The 22,115-nt window shown below is 36.9% G+C and overlaps 1 protein-coding gene across 1 annotated transcript in view; it reads left to right on the forward strand.

Moving 5' to 3' along the window:
- LOC149210270 (endonuclease 2-like) overlaps positions 1–18,940 on the forward strand; it is a 94,821-nt gene extending 75,881 nt beyond the window's left edge. Inside the window, exons 6-9 of the mRNA XM_089394388.1 lie at positions 4,115–4,207; positions 4,381–4,448; positions 18,327–18,400; positions 18,485–18,940. Coding sequence (XP_089250514.1) covers positions 4,115–4,207; positions 4,381–4,448; positions 18,327–18,400; positions 18,485–18,612 — 363 coding nt within the window. The 3' untranslated portion in view covers positions 18,613–18,940. The remainder of the gene's footprint in view (positions 1–4,114; positions 4,208–4,380; positions 4,449–18,326; positions 18,401–18,484) is intronic.
- The last annotated feature ends 3,175 nt before the right edge of the window (positions 18,941–22,115 follow it).

The following is a 22,115-nucleotide window of genomic DNA, read 5'->3' on the forward strand; positions in this document are numbered from 1 at the left end:
ACTTGGTAGACCTCTTGAGAAGCATAAGGCTTAGATGGTTGTGAGTGTTCACAGGGATGTTTTTTATTCACAACTTTAAAGGTTTTGATAATATCAACATGATCGTTATGGGCTAGGTAAGGGAATGGCTCGATGTCTTCTACGTGATCAAGTAACTGGGATTCCCTATAGAGGACAAACAGTGTACCATCATATTCGGGAATGGTGGCAAATGATAGATCCATTTGCGATTGTTCACCTATTGAAGTAGACCATTTTCTTGGTAATAGCATACCCTAGGCAGCAGGCACATCAATTAATATAATATCCATTAACATAGCAATGTCTTTGTTAGTTGCTAGAGATGCCTTCACATCTTTAATAATACCACGCATAGGGATATCCTTGGAATCAAGAGCACATACATTCTTATATGGTATAGTGATGTTCATTTCTAATTGATGCTTGACCTTCAATGGCATGACGTCAGCAAAAGAACTTGAATCAAGCATGTAATTGTGAAGGATGAGGTTATTAATCACTAGGGACAACAAGAAAGCTTCATGACCCGCATTTTTCTTATCAAAGCACATATTCTGCAAAATAACAGGAGGATCACCGGGCTCATCTTCAAAACCCAAAGCCTTCTTAATTTGATTCCTTTGGGGAGGAAGCTTAGCCATCTCTATAAGGGGTACTTGCACATTTTCCTTGGCCAAAACATTACCCATGTCAATATCCAAAGCAATATCATTATTCTTGAGTTTTGATTTGGGTTTATTTTGAGGTGTCACTTGGGAATTTTCCCTCCCTTGAGATGGATTTCTAGAGCTAGAGCTGCTCGAGCTTGGTCATCATTCCTTCTAGAATATTGAAGACCCTTAAATTTTCCACCATTTTTAGCAGCTAGCATAGGTTCAACTTGATTACTATTACTAGTATTTTGGATTTAACTAGGCTCTGGGTGGAGGTAGGTATTCCCAAGCAAGATATTGAAGAAAAAACTATCATTAACTATATTCAAGTGTTCTAGATTTTCTTCCTCCTCTTCTTGACTATAAGGACTATCTTCCTCACATTGGGGTCCATCATAAGATTGAAACCAAGGGGACCTCTTCTTGCCTCACTAGGTTGGTAGGGGTCACAATGTTAGGAACACTTTGTTGAGTTGCATGGTCTCCTTCAATGGTCTTTCTAGTAAAGGGCTTGTCATTATTGAATTGACTTTTAGGAGGAAAATTAGGCCTAGATCCCCTCTCCCTCTCTATCATGGACATTTTGTTCATCAGAGTCTTTTTACCTTGAATGATTTCATTAGTAAACTTGTCAAACTTTTGGACAAAGGCTTGCATAACCGAGTCAACTTGAAAGCTAGGCATTGCCTTAGAATCCATCCTAACCCTAGATACTTGAATAGATTGATCCTAGCTACATTCAATTTTTGCTCAATCTTAGCAACAATCTTCTTAGTCTATACTTGGTTATTGGGGTTCTTATCTCTAAGGGCATAAATTAAATGTCCATGGAGTGCTCTAATATATTTATCTGGGATAGCAACCTCAGAGGTTTTAAATCTATTAGGGACCTCTCTAAGGAGGTTATCAAACCTTTTAGTGAATTCCTTCATGGTGTCCTTTTTAGTTTTTGTAGCTACAAGGAATCTCTCAAGGAGATAACCTCCATCCAGTGTTGTAGCCCATCTCTTCTTGAACGCCTCATGAAATGTATCCCAATCAGGAATGCTTCCTTGTGGCAAGCTTAGATACCAGTTTTTGGCATTTCCACTAAGTGAGAGGGAAAACAACATCATGACAATATCTTCTTGCATTATAAGTTTAGCAGTCACTACCCGATAGAAATCATGTATATGTTTTTCAAAAGTGATAGCATCAGTGCCATTGAATCTAGGTATCCATCATGATACCTATCAGGTAAAGGATGAGGAGCATCAAGGTGGCCACTCAAATCCAAAGGCTTGAAGGAAGCAATAATTTAGGGTTGATCCATTGTTATGGTAGGGGTAGTATTATTAGGAAAGAGTTGTGTAACCATTAGACTATTCAGATCAATGGAAGAGGTAGAAGCCTTGGTAGTCTTCTTGGTAGTTTTTCTCTTTCATGGAGTTATGGTCCTATCTGAGGAACTACTAGGGGAATGAGTATGACTTGATTGAGGAGTCACCATAAGAGGATCTATCTTTTTGTTTGAAATTTTCCTCTTCAAAGGGATGAAGCTTAAATCTTCAGATTACAAGGAGGTTGACTAAATTCCTCCCTAGTAATAGTGCCAGAAATGTTGCCTCAAAATATAGCAGGTCTTATAGAGGGGATGCTCTACAAGGCAAGCACTAGACCAAGTGACAACAATGAGGTAATGAACCACTATCACAACAACCACTAACCCCTGTTCTTTATGGACTTTCACAAATGGGAGGCTTCCCGATATATAGGTCACCTATGAGAAATATTTAAGTTTAGATAGTTAAGGTGACATGTTAGGTTCTCAGAGGATGGATCAACTTAGGTACAAGGCTCAAGTGATGATAATAGGACAACTCACATCCCATACAGAAGCCTAATTAGGGCACACTAGGCTTAGGGTTTGAGTAATAGCATGCAAAATTGAATTCATAAGGTCAAGGTGCCTAGGAAAAGGTTTCCAACAATGAATATTAACAAGCCAAAGGAATATGAAACCTTCAAAAAGTCCTCAAGTCGAAGCTTGACCAAACTAGGGTTTCTCCTTGGACAAAACAGCTAGGGCAAGAGAGAAAAATGGATGAATTAGCCTCCAAGGAGGTTCATTGTGAGGCAACCAATTGTACCCATGTTGATGAATCCTTCCAAAGCAACAAATTCCTCTCCTAGACCATTTTGCTCCGAGCCCTAATTGAGCCGCTTATCCTTGAGAGGGCCAAATTTAGAGAAAAGACAGAGCGAAATCCAATTTATGGACAAGAAATGGTTTGATCACCAAATTGACAGGGCTAGTGTCTAGTCCTTGGGTGGATGGAGTCTATGGGTGTTAAAGATTAGCTAAATCTTGCAAAGGAGTAAGAATGTTTTGATGCCCTAGCACAAAACCGTATCTATTATTTTTGTGAGGGATCAAAGGCGCTTGGGAGAGCTACAACAAGAGTTCACCAAGGGGATTACCATTCACCTTCCATATATTAGTAATGCACACAATGAACATATCTGGATTCTATACAATTTATCTTCAATAATCAATGGTGCAATAGAAAAACCCTAGATAACCAATTCATTCCATACATTAGACATTAAATAAAAAATTCTTCAATAACAAGACCCACTTATAAGATGAAATGCATGCATAACCCAATATTAATCAAATATAACTTTTCCCAAGACAAGAAAGTAGCTCCAACATTAAATCTACTCCATAATTTGAAAGTATCTCGTTTCTCTACTTACCTCCATTAGGTTTCTACCACGTGTTGGTTATAGTAAGCTAATGCAATATTATTTAAATTAATTATCTGGTTTATAATGTAACATATTCTTGCTGAAGTTTTCCTTATACTTTGCTTTAGAGTCTACCATGTTTACCTACAATGTTGTCCTATTCACTATACCCAAAATGCAAGAGGGTTGCAATGCCATCTCTATGCTTGACAAGATCTACTTTTTAACAGCTAGTTTGTGCCAATCTTTCTTTTTTTTGTTTCCCTAGTGAAAAAACTAATTTTTGCTAACTGAAAACTTATGCTTCTATTGTTCTCAAGTAAGAAATGGATACATTTGTTTTTGGCATTACCCAGTCTGAAAATTTTAAGGTAAGTGTCAATAAACTTATGGTAATGAGTCACTTAGTACTCTGGACTCATCTGATTCCCAACATACAACGAAAATAATTTCATGTTCAGATAATACTTTCAAAGTGTCTGGAAAAGGTAATAATAGCAATCCGTTTTTATTGACCATTGTCTCAAAGAATATTGTCCGCTGATTGTCAACCATTTATAATTTCAAAAACAAAAGGTCGTGATACTTAGAAACGAATGATAGAATGCGTTCTAGATAAATATTAATTTGTTTGTTTAAGACTTAGTTTAGAGTTTGCTTATCTCCTAACTTACATCCTGACATACTTATCTTTTGTTTGCTTTTAACAGATATGGGATAGTCTGATCATTGAAACGGCCATGAAAGATTTTTATGATAACGATCTTGAGGTTATGATACAAGAAGTTCAAAGAAATATTACTGTATGTGCCACTCCCTCATTTGAAAAATGCATTTAACTTGATTTTGACCTCATTTCCTTCCTTCCCATCAGGATCTTTTCACAAGTTTTTTTTGTGCAATTTTTTATTTTATGGTTTTTGTTTGTATACTGTGAATGTCGTTAAAAATAAAATCCGTCTTGTTTCAAAAACAGGATAGCTGGTCCGGTGAAGTTCCTACATGGGAGAAATGTAACGGACATAACCTTGCCTGCCCCAAATTGTAAGTCTTAATATTCTGAAATTTTTGTACATGACCATGCTTACTCCAAATCGTATGTCTTAGAAATTCCAGAATTTATTTTGTAAAAGCAGCAGAGAAATGAAGTGAACAGTTTTGGAAAATCAAGAGAGTATAACAACATTAAACATCTATAAGCTCCATTGCAGTGCAGATCTAATGCTGTTCATATCTTATGCCTAGTGAGATGGGCAACGAGACACACTGTCATGAGTTAGAGCTGAACCCTTACGCCTAATTCTCCGAAACAAATTACACGTTTCTGTTTGAGCAGAGAGTTGTGAATGTTCATAAGAAATGCTTCAATCAGTTTTGTCCCAATAGACATGGATATGTATTCTTTGAAGCTAATATAAAAATATTTTTCGCAACACTTAGTTAAATACAATCGATATCTAACTGATGGTGCAAAATTAAGCTATTGTGTTTTTAAGACATCAATTGTTGTAATCATCCTGGTGTCAACTACATCCCTCCATCTAGTCTTAAACATAGACTTATGACTTTGAACTGGCAAGCCTCAAGGTTCAAACTGTTAGCTTTTTGGGTTGCTCCAAAAGTGTTTACACTATGCTTGGGAATGTTTCATGTGATATGGAGTGCATGGAGTGATGCCTACCCTTGATTGTATTTTAGTGTCCATACAAATTGGAGATAGCTTACTCATGAATTGCTAGACCTGGACTTGATGCTTATGTGGCACACTTCCTTAGGGGTCAGTTTCCTATGTGGCATGCCACATGGTGGCATTCTTCATGAGGCAAACATGAAGAGTTTTGTTTCTTGCTTAGGAGAAGAACCTATTTGGAGGAGTGTTGGGGCATCTAGGAGGTGGGTGTTGAACACTAGGTGGCATGAGATTGCTTGGTTTCTTACATGAAAGCTTATGCTTGACTTGAGCAAACTTGGGTTGAGGAGTATTCATGGAGGTGTGGTGAAGTTGGAGGAGCGCATGACTTGGAGGTAGCATTAGAGCATTGGAGACCTTTGGAGGAGCATTGGGCCCTGTCTTGTGTAGTGCTCACCTTGGGACCCTATTTGATGGATGTGAGAGCTAGAGTGATCTTGTATTTTTCGTGTGTACTTATTCTTCAATATACTTTGTACTCTTGTCTAATGCACTAGAGTTCTTGTGTTGATGCAAGCAATGTGTTAGGAAATTAGGGTTAGGATTTTATCTAAAAAGACAAGGGAAGCTAGGGTTTGGGAAAAATCCTAGAGAATCAAAGGGAGCATTAGTTCTTGTGGTTATTATGAGAGAAGAAGACTAGGGTTTTGTGGCATTGGAAACCCTAGGACTACTTCGAGTGCTTGATGTTGAGAAGATAATGGAAGACTTTTTGATTTTTTTGTAGCCTCGGAAGGTCTTTTACATTGGCTTGGTGTCTTAGCATGTAGAAGATATTTGATTTCCACTTTAGATGCTTTCTTGGTGGAGCAAGTGGTTTTATGATTTCTTTCCTAAGGTTAACTTAGGAAAAGTACAGTAATTAATTTAATTAATTACTGTGGACTATTAGGCCAAAGTTCTAAGGATAAATAATAAGTGACTTAGATAATATCTCAATCGTTGATCTCAAGGAAGGCTTAAGATTTAATCCTAGCCATTGATCTCAACCCTTGATCTCAAGTGAGGCAGGAGCTAATTGTGAACATCGGCATCGGGGTAAAATCGGCAAGGGTCTGGAAAACCAAAAAACCGTAAAGATTGGGGAAATATTGGTAAAAAATCGGCAAACATCGGCAAAATCAAGATACCATAAAAATATTTTTAAAAATCGGCAAACATCGGCTAGGCCAAAAAACCGTGATTTCGAGATAAAATCGGGATGTTATCGAGATGTTCGCAACACCCGGTTACCAATTTAGCTCAATGTAAAGTTATAAAAGTAAGGTTAAAGAGACAGAGAAGATACACCATACAACATCACAGGATTGAGAGAGGCATCTTACTGAGGAGGGTGTTATTCTAGAGTGTTGGGTTTGAGGAAGGGGGAAGCAAGGATATCTAGATCTTCCAAGGAGGGCTTGATCAGTTGGGTCAAATCTAGTTTTCTGTGTATTTTTTCTCAGTTGGGCCATTATCCCGGGACAATAGCCTGGTTAGATTGAATCAATTTAATGATGAAGTGATTTCATTGGGAAAAATTTGTTGTGTTATTGTGATTGAGATTGGTACATTTTGCCCTGATGATGGACTCACCAAGCTAGTCCGAAACGTTGGTTTCATAAATTGTTCATAGGTTTTTCCACTAGCATAAAAATTTTGCTTCTGTTGAATTTATTGTGTTAATGAACTTAATTGTGCAATTTATTTGTAGATTTGTAATCTACTAGGAAGTAAATGTCAGGTATTAGGTTTGCAAGGAAAACTAACACGGTATCAGAGCGTAAACTCTAAGAAAATCAATTTTGGACCAGGTTCAACCATGATCGTATGAGGAAAAAAATTGTTTTAAAGGGACAAAAATCGAATGTACAGTGGTATGGACAACACAGGTGTTTGAGTTTGATTTTTTCTTGTATTGTGGCCCATAAAGATAAAAAAATAATAATAAAAAAGGCGCCAGTGGCCAAGAAATGTGTTAGCCACCTAGCCAATCACAAGATCTAGGTGTTATCAAAAGGATAGCCACCGATTAACCCGTAGTAACTACCAAGAAAGGAATTGGGGTTGGCTATGGTAGCCGACAGGCCCGCCACCAAGCAAATGTCGTGCAAGAGTCTCAGCGGACATGGTCATTGGGTGGAGTGGAGACTAGGCCAAGGGAAACGTTGATGAGCTACAGTGCAGATAGGTCTAGCCGTGAAGAGACAACAATCGAGGACCAACTATGAGTGAAGCAACGACAGAGTTTGATAGTTCACCGTCGTAACACTACATTCGGGGCCGAGAGATTGTGTCGATCGTGACAATGACTGACGTGGGTGAACACTGTGAGGGGCATAGAAAATAGATATACTGAAAACACACCATCAAGTAGAAAACACAAAAGAATGGGGAGAAGCCTAGGGTAGTTGAGAGAAGATGGCAGAATAGCACTGGTGACTGCAGATGGAGGGGAGGTTGAACCACAATGTTGGCAGGAGTAAGTGCACAAGATTGATCCGAGCATGAAGAGAAGTGTCATGTGATAGGAAGGGTGATGGCAACAAGTGGATGGATCGGAGACAACATCGACAAAGGAGATGTGGGCATGCAAGGAATAGTGCAGACAACCGCCAAAGGTCCTTGAGTCAATGGAGAAGCGACACAGTCAGCGGGGGGTGGAATGCAGAGTGGTTTTGGGCCAATCGGCTGCAAAGTATAGCAATGGTCATACATAATAAGGTCAAGCTAGGGCTATGAGTGGGGTTGTCCCAGGCCAAGAAATCCGGGTGTTCAATAAGAACAACTACCTAAGTTTTAAAGTGGAACCGCGCCAAGATACTGTGATCAAGATCTAGAAATTGGCAAGGGTCAACCCTCACAAGGAGATAGGGAGACCCTCCTAATCAAGGTGTAATAGTCGAAATTTTTAAATTAATTTTCTAATTTCAAGATGGAATCAACCGATCTAAGGTTCAAGGATAGGTTGGATGGTACTTACAACTTTAGTCCATGGAAGGAGTGGATAGCGCTAGTTCTCAAGGAGAATGGCTTATGGAAGTTTGTATGAACCTAGGTTATAGCTCCTTTAGACACTACAACTTTGGAAGCGCATGTCTTGAAAGATGTGAAGACCAGATTTATCATCATGCATGGGGTGAAGGATCACGTGATCCCTTGCATATCAAGGATGAATAGTGCTCTACTTTGATGAACCTATATTAGAGTCACAATTGGAGTCAAAAAATTGTGTTGAGGGAGAAGTTCAGGAACACCAAGATGACTGAAGCAAACAACGTGGCATCATACGCCATTAAGAATCAACAAATTTAAGATGAGCTTGGATTTGTTGCGATAGCCATGCCAAATAATGAGGAGCTTGTAATGACAACCCTGAGTGAGTTCTCAAAACCTTGGGCTACCTTTGTGGCAGGAGTTATAGCATGAGAAAAGCTACTGGATTGGAACAAATGGTGGGATGACTTCACCTAGAAGGAAAACAAAAGAGTGCGGATGATGAGAGTCTTGGTCTTGCTAGTCAGGCAACGAGGAGCAAAGGTTCAAGTAGTAGGTGCGATGAGTCAAACTCACAACCCAAGAAGAAGAAGGGCTTGACTAAGTTCAATTGTTTTCCCTATCGTAAGAGAGGACTCTATGCTTCATAGTGTCCAAGGAGGAAGAATGGTGGAAAGGGTATCCAACCAATTACAGTTGCGTTAGCAGTAGCTCAGGAGGAGTTTGCCAGGAAGTTTGAAACTGAGTTCACACTTATTTCCTACCTTATCTCACGTACCTTACTAGTGGGTGCATGGCTGCTAGATAGTGGAGCCACAAGACATATGATAGGAGCACGAGAACAATTGGACATCTTTATTGAGTGGGACTCGGAATGGCATGTTGAGTTTGGTGATGATGCCAAACATGTAGTTGACAGAGTTGGAACAATGATATTCCAATAGTTAGGAGACAAGATGGAAATGAAAGATGTGCTATGGGTGCTAGAACTCAAGTGGAGTTTTCTCTTAGTCTTTATGATGGAGAAGAAAGGGTTTTGTGTAGCATTCTAGGATGGGCAGGCACTGCTAAGACCAAGTGGATCTAGATCTGACGAGGGACATATCATAGGAGTTAGAGAAATAAACTTATATAGGCAAAAGGGCTAGCCTATGCAAGAGATGGCAAGAAGAAACAGTGGCAGAGAACTAAGAGTGGGAAGCTTTGAAGGTTGAGCAACTCAGAGGGAATCAGTCTTCAAGTTAAGGATGGTAAGAGTAGTCAACAGATTCCTCCCAATCTATGAAGAATGTCCTTTCGTATGGGATGACCTTACAATATGTTTAGGAGTAGGAGGCTTCTAGGAACTAGGCCAAGGGAGAAAGACTTTGAGAATATTTCCAAACAAGGTGGGTGTTTCCACACAATTTGGAAGGTGTCCTGGGAGGGGTACCTAGGTGAAAACTACTAGACCAAATGACAACAATGGGACAAAGACCCACTATCACCTCAGTTAGTGTCCCCTACTCTTTATGGACTTTCACCAATGGGAGGAGTCCCGGTATGAAGGAAATCACTTAATGATGGGATCAATGATAAGATATTGAGTGGTTTCCATGGCCCATTCAAGGAGAGGTTCAATTATGGCTCAATGCCTCAAGAAAAGCTAAAAGGTTGTCCAAGAAAGACCTAAGAAGAGAGTCAAGACCTAGGGTTTAGGAATGTTCAATAATGATGAGTATATATATGGTGAGGACCCCCAATATGATGCAGGACATCTCAAGAAGCTTTGAAAGATAATTATATACCTTCAAGTAGGCTTTTGCTATTCTTGAGAAACCTAGTTAGGGCCTACACTAGACCTAGGGTTTTTAGGATGATCGTGGGAGGAAATTCCCTCCAAAGAACTTCCTAGGTCAAGGTAACACAGAGGAAAGGGGTTCTTATGATTTATTCAAATGAATACTAGGCTCGTACTATGCTAAAAAAAGCCACCTTGTCAAAGAAGGACTACTTAGCTTACCTTTTAGGGAAACCGCTCGGGCATCAAATATCTTGAGACTCCATCGCGAGAATTGGTTCAAAATTTGAGGTCCTTTAGAGAAAGCATCAATGCAGATCCCTATCGAGATAGATTTGAAAATATTCCCTCCAAAGGATTTTGCAGGGTACCATACTTAGTCTTCTAGGAAAAGGGGACCAAAATTTTGAGAAGAGAAAAAGAAAGGGAAAGGAGAGGGTGATCACCAAATATCTTGGATTAGGTTTGTACATATACATATCTAGGATTTCATAATCAATATCCATTAGGTAAGCCCAAGACACAAATATCAATACATTTAAAGTCATACATATAAAAATATATATTAGGCTAGGGTTTTGATCAGACATACAAAGATACACCTAGGGTTTCTTTCCTAGGAGCATACTCTCGATATACAAGGGTTTTTCTTATAAACGCTAATTTACCAAAACTTCAAGGTCTAGGAATGCATTAACATCGAACCCTAAAAGACTAGGGTTTCCATAACAATACTAAACTCCAAACATGACATTACCATCAAAACCACAATCATCAAAATAATAATATTTTCTAGATTTCATCAGTAACTCTAAGTAGACTAGGGTTTTCACGTTATCATTGACATACCCTCAGGTTAGGGTTTTACAGAGAACCTTTTAGGGTTCCATAAACATGATGATTTTAATGAGGGTAGATTCAATCTAATGATTAATCTCCCAAATAAGAATCTTTATGATTCAAAATTCCTAGACATAACATTTGTTAGTAATGTAAAGCTAATTTATTAGAATGAATGAATATACCTTTATCACAAAGAGAACAAAGCTTATGGTCTAAAACATTCATTCAAGTTGTTAGACAAACCTTATAGGACACCAGTTCCAATAGAACTTCTATCATGCTTTGTCTTGTGAGATATTCTCCATAGCCCTTGAGCATGTCAACAAGTTTTTCCTAAACAAGGAAAATATGAAAATAAATGTTATTAACATCTAATACAAACACATTTAGATGGGAAGAGGAAAACCAAATATAAAAGATAATACAAGGAATAAGATACTTATCTTTGGAAAAATGGTGAGTGCTCCCTCTTAATTCAATCTCAAGGGATACCTATAACTTTAACAAAACAATTCAAAATTGTTTTTCCAAATCATGTTAAGCCTATAATTACTAAAAATAAAAATACAAAGAAAAACAATTAAGCAATTCAAAAACTTAGAGTAGAGGGACTTAGTAGTATAAGTCCTTTGTTTTCGATTCTTCGGTCTTGTTCTTCCTTGGAGATCCTTCTTCGGCAACATTTGCTTGATCCCTGTTTCTCTTTTTATTTCTCGGATTCTTAGGACAATCGCTTCTATAGTGACCCATCTTGTGACAATTGTAGCATTCAATCTTGGATAGGTCTACCTTCCTTCTAGGCCCTTTAGACTTCTTGAAGGTTCCTTTGTTCTTGTAATGAGAGAAATAGGCATTTGAAATTTTCTCCTCTTCATTCTCTTTGTTGCTTACTAATGAAATTTTAACTTCTTCTTGACTACATGCATTCCATAATTGTTCGAATGTAAGAGTTTCCTTCCAACTGTTGAGACTTGATGAAAATTCACTCCAAGATGTTGGTAATTTAGAAGTGCAATGATTACAAGCTCCTTTTCAGGTACTATCTCATCTATTTCCTGGAGTTCATCTCTAATTCTAGCTATCATTACAAAGAAGGATGCGACAATGTCTTCCGTCACCTTTATAGTTCTTAGTTTATTCTTAAGACTTGCAATTTGACAAAGATTCTTGATTGTGAATAATTTTGATAAGGCCTCATACATCTCTTGAGTGGATTCTATGTTGGATATATATGGGATGAGGTTATCCTTTATTCCATCCACCATTAGGGTCATGGCTAATATCTTTCTTTCTTTGAATTTCGCCTTTTTTGCATCACTTGATTCATTTATAGGCTTCTTTACTTTTCCTTTGACTAGATCCAAGGTTTTATTCTTCTCAGGGATGAGATCTATCCTATTTTTCCATGCCCTTTAATTGGATGCTCCTTCTGATTTTTTTCTCCCTTCATTGAGTTAGACATTATTCTTGAAGATAGTAGGCTTCACTTCTTATATGATCCTTTTCCTTGATGACCCTTATTCAAATTTCTTAAAACTCCTTATCAATAGATCTTCAAGCTGCCTTTTTCCTTCTTCTTCACCTTAGCTCTGAAACCATGTTGGAAAATCAGAAAGGCAAAAAGATTTTCATTATGATGATTATTACTTGTGATATTCTTGTGTTATTAACTTTCTTATTCTTGTGTTATTAACTTTCTTATGTTCTTATTTTATCTTTGTTTCATCAAGCAATTATCAAATACAAAACATGAAGATCAGGGACACCAAATGTAGGTGAATGGCCAGGGAAAAACCCCTATCTAAGGAAAACCCAGTCAACAACTCTTCCTTTAATAGTTTCATGAGATGATCCAAGACTCCTTGACCTAGACACAGACTTCCTCCAATCACCAAGTCAACCCTTGCTTTCTTCTGCAAATGATGACCTTCCAGCAACAACTTCGACCTAGCACTTCGATCTTGCAGCAACAGAGTTTCGACCTCTCCAACAGAACTTCTACCTAGCACTTTGATCTTGTAGCAATAGAGTTTCAACCTCCCCAGCAAAACTTCGACCCAGTAGCAGAACTTCGACCCAACATCAAAATCCAGAATTTTGACCCCAACAGTAGCCTAGTAATTTTGCACGTGTGAGAGAGCGATAGCCCAAAAATTCGATCTTGTCTTTCCCTGCAATTCTCCTCCTCCTTCTGTAACTTCACACTTTTTCTGCTTCACCTTCTTGTGTATTGAACTTGTGTGTGAGATGCTCCAAATGAATCGAACTGCACTTCTATATATAGCCTTTTCTGGAGTTCGAATTACCCTCATGTAGGACAACTTGATCAAGTAAGGGCCAACTTGGTGTGGAGGTGACAAATTACGTATTTGACTCAATAATAATTCTTTTTACATGATTCAAAAGCACAAGAAGGGTCTCATTAAATGGACAATAACTTTAATGACTTAATATAAAACCTAGAAGTCCTTAATGGGGACTTTGACCTAAAACATGATGACTCAAGCATGAAACCCATGCTTTAATAAGTCATAATAATAATAATAATAATTTCTTTATCTTTATCTTGATAAATACATTTTGTTATGACTCAAATACAATTATGAAGACAGAACCTAGTTACATTCTTCAACACAAACATTATTTGGTGCTCCAAAGTGGCTCTGGGGCACAAGTAGTGGTCTCATGGGTCTCTTGGTGTAAAATAAGCCTATAAACTGCCTCAAATGAAGGCATGAAAGATGGTGCAATCCCTCCCATGTCTCAAGGATGAGACAAACCTCCTTTGGGCCTTGGATCAACTGCTAAACCCTGTATATAATGCTAAGCCAATTGCAGGCACTACTAGTCCAAGTGCATCACCTCGCATATAATATGGGGCAATAAACAAGTTGTTGAAAGCGTTGAGGATGCCCATGGCATGAGATAATCCTTTGTCACATGATGGAAACTCATGGCTCTCAACACATACCCTACAAGTGTCTATATGATCCTCCTTGGGCCCTAGTAAATTGCCTAACCCATAATGAAACCACCTACCAATCCTATATAAGATTCAATGTGGCTCCTCACCTTTAGATATAATAATTCATTAGTGCAATTGAGTAAATAAGCATGTTAATCATGGGCAAAAATGGATACTTCATAGTGGGTTTCCCTTCCAGACTTGGGGCTTTGAGTATGTAATGTTGTTACCTTCCTATGTAGGAGTTGTTAATGAACAACCCTATTAGGTGTTCCCAACCCCTAAAGGGAAGGACGTGTTTGAGGTACATCCTTCGAATGGTAGGTGTCATGTGGATAATGATGAGGTGGATGGGGACATAGGGGTTTCAAGGCCAAATGCCATGGGCTCAAGGGTGGTAATGGCAAGGGATGTCCACATCTTTGGGTGTATGAATGTAGGAGGGAGCAATCATGGTACATGAGTTACCCCGACCTTTGTTTTTCCACCCTTCTTCATTTTCCTTTTGCCTTTTATTGATTTTTTTTTTTTATTTTACTGGTTGGGGTTCCAGGGGATGAGAGCATGATGTTTATGATATAATAGTGATTACCCCCTAAAGGTGGGGCAGTTCATCGCTTACCAGGGTTAGGACATACATGGGTTCCTTAATTATGCAAGGCGCACTCATAGGGGCCCTAGGAACTAGGGTGATGGCCATAATAATGAGTAGAGCTCATGCTTGGCTTTTTCCCATGTGCTAAAGTTATTGTCCCAGCCATATACATTTCCTTTTGTATGTGGCCATATATGCTTTAATCCTTTTTTTTAGCTGCATCAACCTTTGGGGAATCGTTCCAGGCCCAACCCAGACATGTGGACAAGGGGAGGGTGAGTACCAAAGCCTTGTGGACCTAGTGGTCATGTGGTCCCATAGAGGGAGTGAAAAATGTGGAATGGGAAAATGAGACTATGCTACCAAAATCAGGGTTTACCAAGTAGTGCCCATCCTAAAGTTGTAAGTGTGTAGGGGAGGTCCCGCGGGACTAGGATTGAGGATAAGCCCCCCAGTTAAGGTAAGGGAAAAAGACTACACTCAAAACCCTTACTCCTTCCAAGTCACCCAATAATCCATACTCAAGTGTGCTCATGAAAAACAAGCATAACACACCATTGCATAACAAAAAATCATACCTTTAGGATTGGATGGCCCACCTTCAAACATACGATTTTGACAGATGCGTGAGGGGACATGTGTCTGGCTCAGGGAGCAGAGAAATTTGCCACAATATTGACTACATTGGTGGCTATTAGGGGTTGTTGGCTGCTGGATGAAGAGAAATTTGGGAGAAAATTTCTCCTATGGGTTCACCCACTACTGGTGGGTGACAGTGGGTAGGGAAGGCTTTCAATTTAGACTGAGTAGCCATGGCAACAAATGTAATTCTAGGATTGAAGTTAATTCTAGGGGGTAGAGGTAGCTGTCTCACTAAGAGGGAGTGTTGATGTTTGTAGCTCAGGAGGCTACTTCTACACAAACCTAAGTGCCTAGGTATGCAGAAGTCACTGATAAATCTCCTTAGGACATTTGGTCAAAGTGTGAGCAAGTTTCTTTTGTAACTTAGCCTATATTCAACTGGTGCTTAGCTCAAGTGGTTTGCCATCTCATCCACCTGGGTTCAAGTCCCTAGAGACATGGCCCATCATAGTAAGGCTAGAAGGATAGGTGTCTCATTGGAATCTAGGATACCGACTCTAGTTCTCACGGTTTCCAGATGTATTAGTCCTAGGATGAACTATGAGTGCCTGATATATGTGGCTTGTACGTTGTTGCATATATCTAGGGAGGTTGCTAGTTCCCCATCAAAATTTATGTTAATAAAACTTAGCCTAAGTCTAAATTAGGAAAAACACATAATTATTATGTTGCCTTATTGAGTTAATGAAACATTAGAAAAAGTAAAGTATTTACTTTAGTCATTGTGTTTTAATCTCAGCCCTTGATCTCAAGTGAGGCGAGATCTAATCTCAACCGTCAGTCACTTTGGTGATTATGGTTAGGGATTTAGCTCAATGAAAAGTTATAAAAGCAAGGTTAAGGAGAAGGAGAAGATACACCATACAATAGCACAAGATTGAGAGAGGAATCTCAGTGAGAAGTGTGATACTTTAGAGTTTTAGGTTCAAGGAAGGGGGGTAGCAAGTATATCTAGATCAAGTGAGGAGGGTTTGATCAGTTGGATTAGATCCAATGGTTTATGTATTTTTTCTTAGTTGGACTATTATCTCTTAACAAGAACCCAAGTAGGTTATGAATCAATTTAATGATTAACTAATTTAGTTGGACAGAATTTGTTGTGTCATTGTGATTGAGATTGGTACATTTTTCTTTCACTGAATTTATTGTATTAATGAACCTAGCTCTGTAATCAATCAGTATATTTATAATTTTCTAAGATCCAAGTGTTGGGTACTAGGTTTGCAGGAAAAAATAACAAAGAGAACATTGATATATTGTTAGAAAAACCACAAAATTCTACTAAGATCACCACGAATAACAACCTAAAATATTATTAAATCAGAACTTCATAAACCAAAGTTCTTTATCCTCATTAAAATCACTAATCACAAATTTTTGGAAGAGTCTTGAACATATGGAGTGTAGAAATTTCACCTGTAGATCAAACTGGTAATGCAATGTACTAAAGCAAAACACATGATCTACTTCTACAAAACATTAAGCAGAAGCAAAATCAATTTCATGAGAAACATCAACCATAAACACATATAACTGATCAAGAGAAATAATCACACATAACACAGATATATCACTGAGGAAAGCACCAGGATAAAACCCCCAACACTGTATTATCAATCAAGTGGAAATCATCTTCTGTTTACAAAAAATATCAGCTCAAGAGCTATCTTGTACTTCCTGCAATCAAAAGATGAAGATGATAGACTCACTATGCCTCAATATGTAGGCAACCATCCATCAATCCCCTATTTCCTTGTGCAATTTTGATTGGGATCCAATTCATAACATATGAGCATTGGCCCCAAATCATACTTGTTGTCAACCATAGGTCCAACTACGCAATCCTTGAGGACACTAGTTCCTCATGCATGCAAGGAATATTCCATGGGAAGATCCAAGCATCTAATAGTACATTGTCCCTCATCTGATTTCAACTGGGTCTCTAACAGAACTGACATGCAACAGTTATCCATGAGTGAATCCTCAGTTATCTAAAATAATAGTTGTCACATGCATGCAAGCATTAACAAACTATATTTTATTGTTTTAACAACTTGTTAAAATAATCTAACTAGATTTTACTAGTTAGAACTAAGTCAACTGATTCTCTCATTATAGAACTCATACTTATTCCCTCAATCAGTGGAGGAAATTAAGGATGAATTCCTCAATCAGTGAGACAACCCATGTGCATGCTCACAAAGACTTCAAATTCGAATGTCCTTAACTAATTAACTCAACTAAATTACTTAATTAATATTTCCAATTACTATTAAGACCAAGATTAATTTTTCTTCCTATAGATAGACTAGGGACTGCTATAAATAGGAAGGGACCCAGAAATGTTATTTTTAGAACTTTCTATTTTTAACAGTTTCACCTCTCACCCAAGGTGGCCAATGACCTCACTGGCCAAACTACTATTTTTAGACATGTTATTTCTAGACATTCCATTTTTAGCACATTCGAAATTTAGTATTTCTTGTTGCCCACTTTTCAACATGGAGGCCTCTTTGAGTGAAAATGAAAGGCATTGCTAGCTAAAACTGTCATTCGAGATGCAATGTTATGGTCACATTTTCTCTAAAGTGCATGGATTTTTCGAATATGAACAACCAACCTAGATCTTTAAGAAATAAAATTGTTTAGGTCCGCAGTTCTGACTTCATATTCGGAAGAAGGAATCTGAATTTGTTCAAATATTCAACATACCTTCATCTCCAAACAAAAAATGATGTTAACCTCTCAAGTGTTTTCACACATTGTAAAATTTACACATGGAAAATTCAGAACACAATATGCCACAGAAATAACTCACAAGAATGAAAGATAAAGACAACAATATCTATTAGTATGTGGTAAATCCCTCAAGAGGGAAGCATCCATACAGCAATGGAAGCATTGTATTATTGCTAGTACAATATTTTAATCTTTGTCATTATGTACAAATGACCTTTTATGCTTTTTAAATAGAGATCACAGACCAATCAGGTGATAAGACATAGATTTGCTATGATGAATCCCAAGAATTTGAGCACCAACATATCACTTAATCATAGGAAAAAATGGTGACCATCAGATAAAGCATACTTAAAAGCACGTGTCGATAATGCATTACACCAATTTGGTCTTAAATAACATCTTAATGTCTAAAGTCCTAACAACTAGTACCTCAACATATATTTAATTGATTGCTTGACCCTCTGATATTGATAGAATCTCTAACATGATTTTCTCTGACTTGTACAATTGCTTGGGAGAAGACATTCACACCCATCATTTGTTTGTTAACCTATAGTTTAATATCAAATTTAAATTACTTACTAAACCCTGAAGAATTGTGACTATAATTTTTATCACTTGATATGATTGACCTTATTTTTTTGGTATATTTATGTAAGATTTATTGGAATTTAAATTGCTGGCATCAGGTATGCAGATGAAAGTGTTATTCTTGCTTGCAAGTGGGCTTACAAAGATGCTGAGGAAAACGCAGTTTTAGAAGGTATAGGATCAATTTTAGATCAAGAAAGTCTTTGTATTCACTAACTTTTGGGGATATTGAATGTTGAAATGCCTGCATTTGCAGATGACTATTTCCTCTCTCGCTTGCCCATCGTTGAGAAACAACTCGCAAAAGGAGGCGTAAGGTTGGCTGCAACACTCAATCGTATTTTCAATTCAAAAGAAGACTACAGCCGGGAATCAGAACTCTAGAAAAAACAGGGCTGAGTTGCCGACAACAATAGTCTTGTAAACTATGTCTATATTAGTAAGAATGCATGTGCCATTGTGAAAACTATCATTGCTAGATATTGCATCGTTGCATCTTGATTGCTTTGTGTCAAGAAATCAGCTGTAGCTTTATACATCATTTGTATGAAGGATTTATGTTGCATAAATGTTTTTAAATTTTGCTTTGGATTTCGAATTGCCACTTTCATATTTAAAATCATTTAATATTTGCGTATTTGCATGCTCTCCAGAGATCTTCGAGTGATGGGATGGAATAAAAGTAATGTGTGTTAAGATATTATTGATTTAAGTGAAGGTTTAGCTCAAATGGTTACAGTAAAAAAGGAGATATCTTAGAGATCTCTTCCCCCACTTCAGGGGAGGTCACAGTTACAGCTCTTTTTGATCTTTTAGAGTTAGGTTTCATAATTTGGGCCATTGGTCTATTTTTGTTAGCATATCTGGATGGATTAAGTCTTTGAAGTTTTTTCATGCATGGTTATATGTGTTTTATTTTAGATTGTATTTTGTACTTATTAAAAAAATAAAGATGTTTATAATTTGTATTCATAAGAAAATTGTTATATGTGTAATAAATTTGTGAAGATGATTATATTATTTGTTTAGAGGCGTGTGTTTTTTAGATTTATGTATAAAATGAAAATAGTTTATTTTTAAAATCAAATGCCATATAAAAGTTTGCCTGAATTTCTTATCACCATGTAATGAAGAATATCATGTGTCAAGGTGTGGGACCGATTCAAGTGACCTTAGAGTCTATTTCATTAGGTTCATGTAACTTTCTTATCTCAACTTTGCTAGATTGTATGTATTGCCTTTTCTAATAATTAAATCTTGAATGACATCATTTTCTTGCTTATTTGTAATACATGGGTTATCTTTATGATAATAAATCTTGAATGACTTTTTTCCTCTTTTTAATAATCAAAACTTGAATGACATCTTTCCTCTTTTTAATAACCAAAACTTGAATGACATTCTTCTTTTCTATAGAACGAAATGCTGATATTCTGTCATTTTGGAAAGAGAAATTGATAATGAAAAGCATAAACTATATCATTAATCTATAAGACTAGTTAATAAAAAACTAGGTTTATAACTATATGTTTCCATAACTAAATAAATCATCCATCATTTCAATTTACATTTGCAATAAATTAAATATGAGAATTATTACATACATTTTCATTTTCATTTTAAGTTTAACAACATAACCATGAATTTATCATGTTTTAATAAATCTGCAATATGATTGAGCAAGATGATTGAGCTTAGAATTTTGATTATAAAATTGATCAGTATGGAAATTTAAAGTAGCCTTTCAATATGCACAAATTACTTAAAGCTTAATGGACTCTTTTATGACTACTTATTAGACTAAGAGTTTAATTTACTCATGAAAGACAATAGACTAAAAAATACTTATTATAATAAGAATATGACACATATGTAGATAATTATGAATGAAAGCTTTTCGAGAAATAATATAGACATGAATTTGTGGTTTGATGGTAAAGTGAAGAATCTAATGGACTCCAATCTCATCCCAACTAGCAACAACACTCTTATGGTGGCCAATCATTGGATCCATCGTTCTTGATTTGTTGTGATTGATTATAATAGTGATTAGCTAGGTGAGTTGTGACTAGGATTATGAATACATACTATTAACAATTTTTACACTATACTATACTATTGGAGATAGTAGTCAAACCTAATGTTTCCAAGTCATATATAAATATTGACTTAATAAAGAGAAAAAATGTTATGAGTAATATAAAAGTTTTTAGTGTATTTTGGTCTTAAAGTACAACACCCTTAGAAGAAAAGAACTTGCACATAAACTTATCAAAAACTAAGATCCCATGAATAAATTCATTCTTACAACTCTTCATCATCCCAAAGCCAAGTCTTCCAAATTTATGAAACATTTTGACAAAAAAAGAGATTTTCTTCTTATTAACAGATAATAAATTTCAAAAACCCAAATAAGTTCTTGATACAGTTGTGATAAGACACCAAATGCACAAATATTTAGGAGAACTTGGACTAATATTTTTCATTTGAGTGAAAGTATAAGCCTCAAGATAAACATAAAGATATTTAATGTGGAATAAATATCATTCCTTATGGACGGTATATAGACTTTACAAAATTTATGAAATCTAAATAGTTTAAGGACTTAAATAAACTCTCATAAGGTTGTTGGGGACTCTACAATCTTGTTGAGCAGAGGGTAAGTAATTAAACTACACATTTATAATAGGTTCTGAATACATCAAGATACCTTCACGTTAGAACAAACAAAGAAATAAACTATTCAAAGTGATGAGATGACATTGAATTAACAACATTAATAATCTTGTACATTTGCACCATAGGCTAAGACTCGCACATGATAGCTCTAGCTTGTTAATATTTAGGTTGTAACAATCCTCACCTTTTACCCTTGTTTTTGTAATTTAAATTATAACTGTAATACCAGCATGGGAGCCACATGTGGCTAACAGATTGTGTAATTGAAACACTTAAAATTAATTTATGTAATAGTTTCATGAAGGAAGGTGTTGAAAAGTGTAGATAGGTTCGTTCTTCATAATGACATGTAATTATGATTTTATGTAATGAGATGTAAAAGAGAAAAATAAAATTATTGTATTGAATTGCTTCATGGGTTTCATGAACAAGAGATTTTCTTTTTGAGTCAAGACTCCCATTGAGAATCTTTAGGAATTATTTGTCATCTAGTCATAAAATGATAGAGTCATTGTCATGTAATGAAGTCATGTTACACTTTGTAAAAGGTCAAAATTGTCTATGTAAAGTATCCTCCAAGACCTTGTCACGTAATCTCTTCAAGTCAGCCTACAACAATGGAAGAACATACTAGAAGAACTCGACCTAACTACTTGCGATCATGTCAGCCTAAAGGACATGAGATGAAGTGTATATATAGCCACACTCAGCCTTACTTATAGGTAAGAAACTCGACAAGCATTCGTTGAAGAAGAAGTGTGAAGAAGAGGCTACCATGAGAAGTGCGAAAAAGTATAAGGAGAGTTTCTTCTGGGGTAGCGAAGGAGGTTTCTTCAGGGGCAATGAAGGAGGTTTCTTCTAGGTTAGCGAAGGAGATTTTTCTTATGGGTCAGCGAAGGAATGATTCTTCTGGGATACTTGTTCTCGATAACCGAGATAGAGATCTGGAGATCGAGATTCTCTAAAGGAAGCCAGTGGGATCATAGAGACCAAGTTTCTCTAGGAGAAGTCGAGAAGAAGCAGTGTGAAGTATAGAGATCGAGTTTCTCTAGAAGGAGCCGAAGAGAGCAATTCGAGACCAAGAAGAAAGTCCAGAAAGGTAAGAGGCAGAGCATCAAGGTTAGTGACAAGGTTCTTGGGAGGATACTAGAGTCAAGGGTCTTTGTCATGGTGTTGGTATTCATAAATTGAAGATCGAGAAGAGGAAT

Source organism: Pinus tabuliformis, chromosome 1_2 (genome assembly GCF_031772625.1).
Source record: "Pinus tabuliformis cultivar Carrire ecotype Pingquan chromosome 1_2, CPIR1, whole genome shotgun sequence".
Classification (NCBI taxonomy): Eukaryota; Viridiplantae; Streptophyta; class Pinopsida; order Pinales; family Pinaceae; genus Pinus; species Pinus tabuliformis.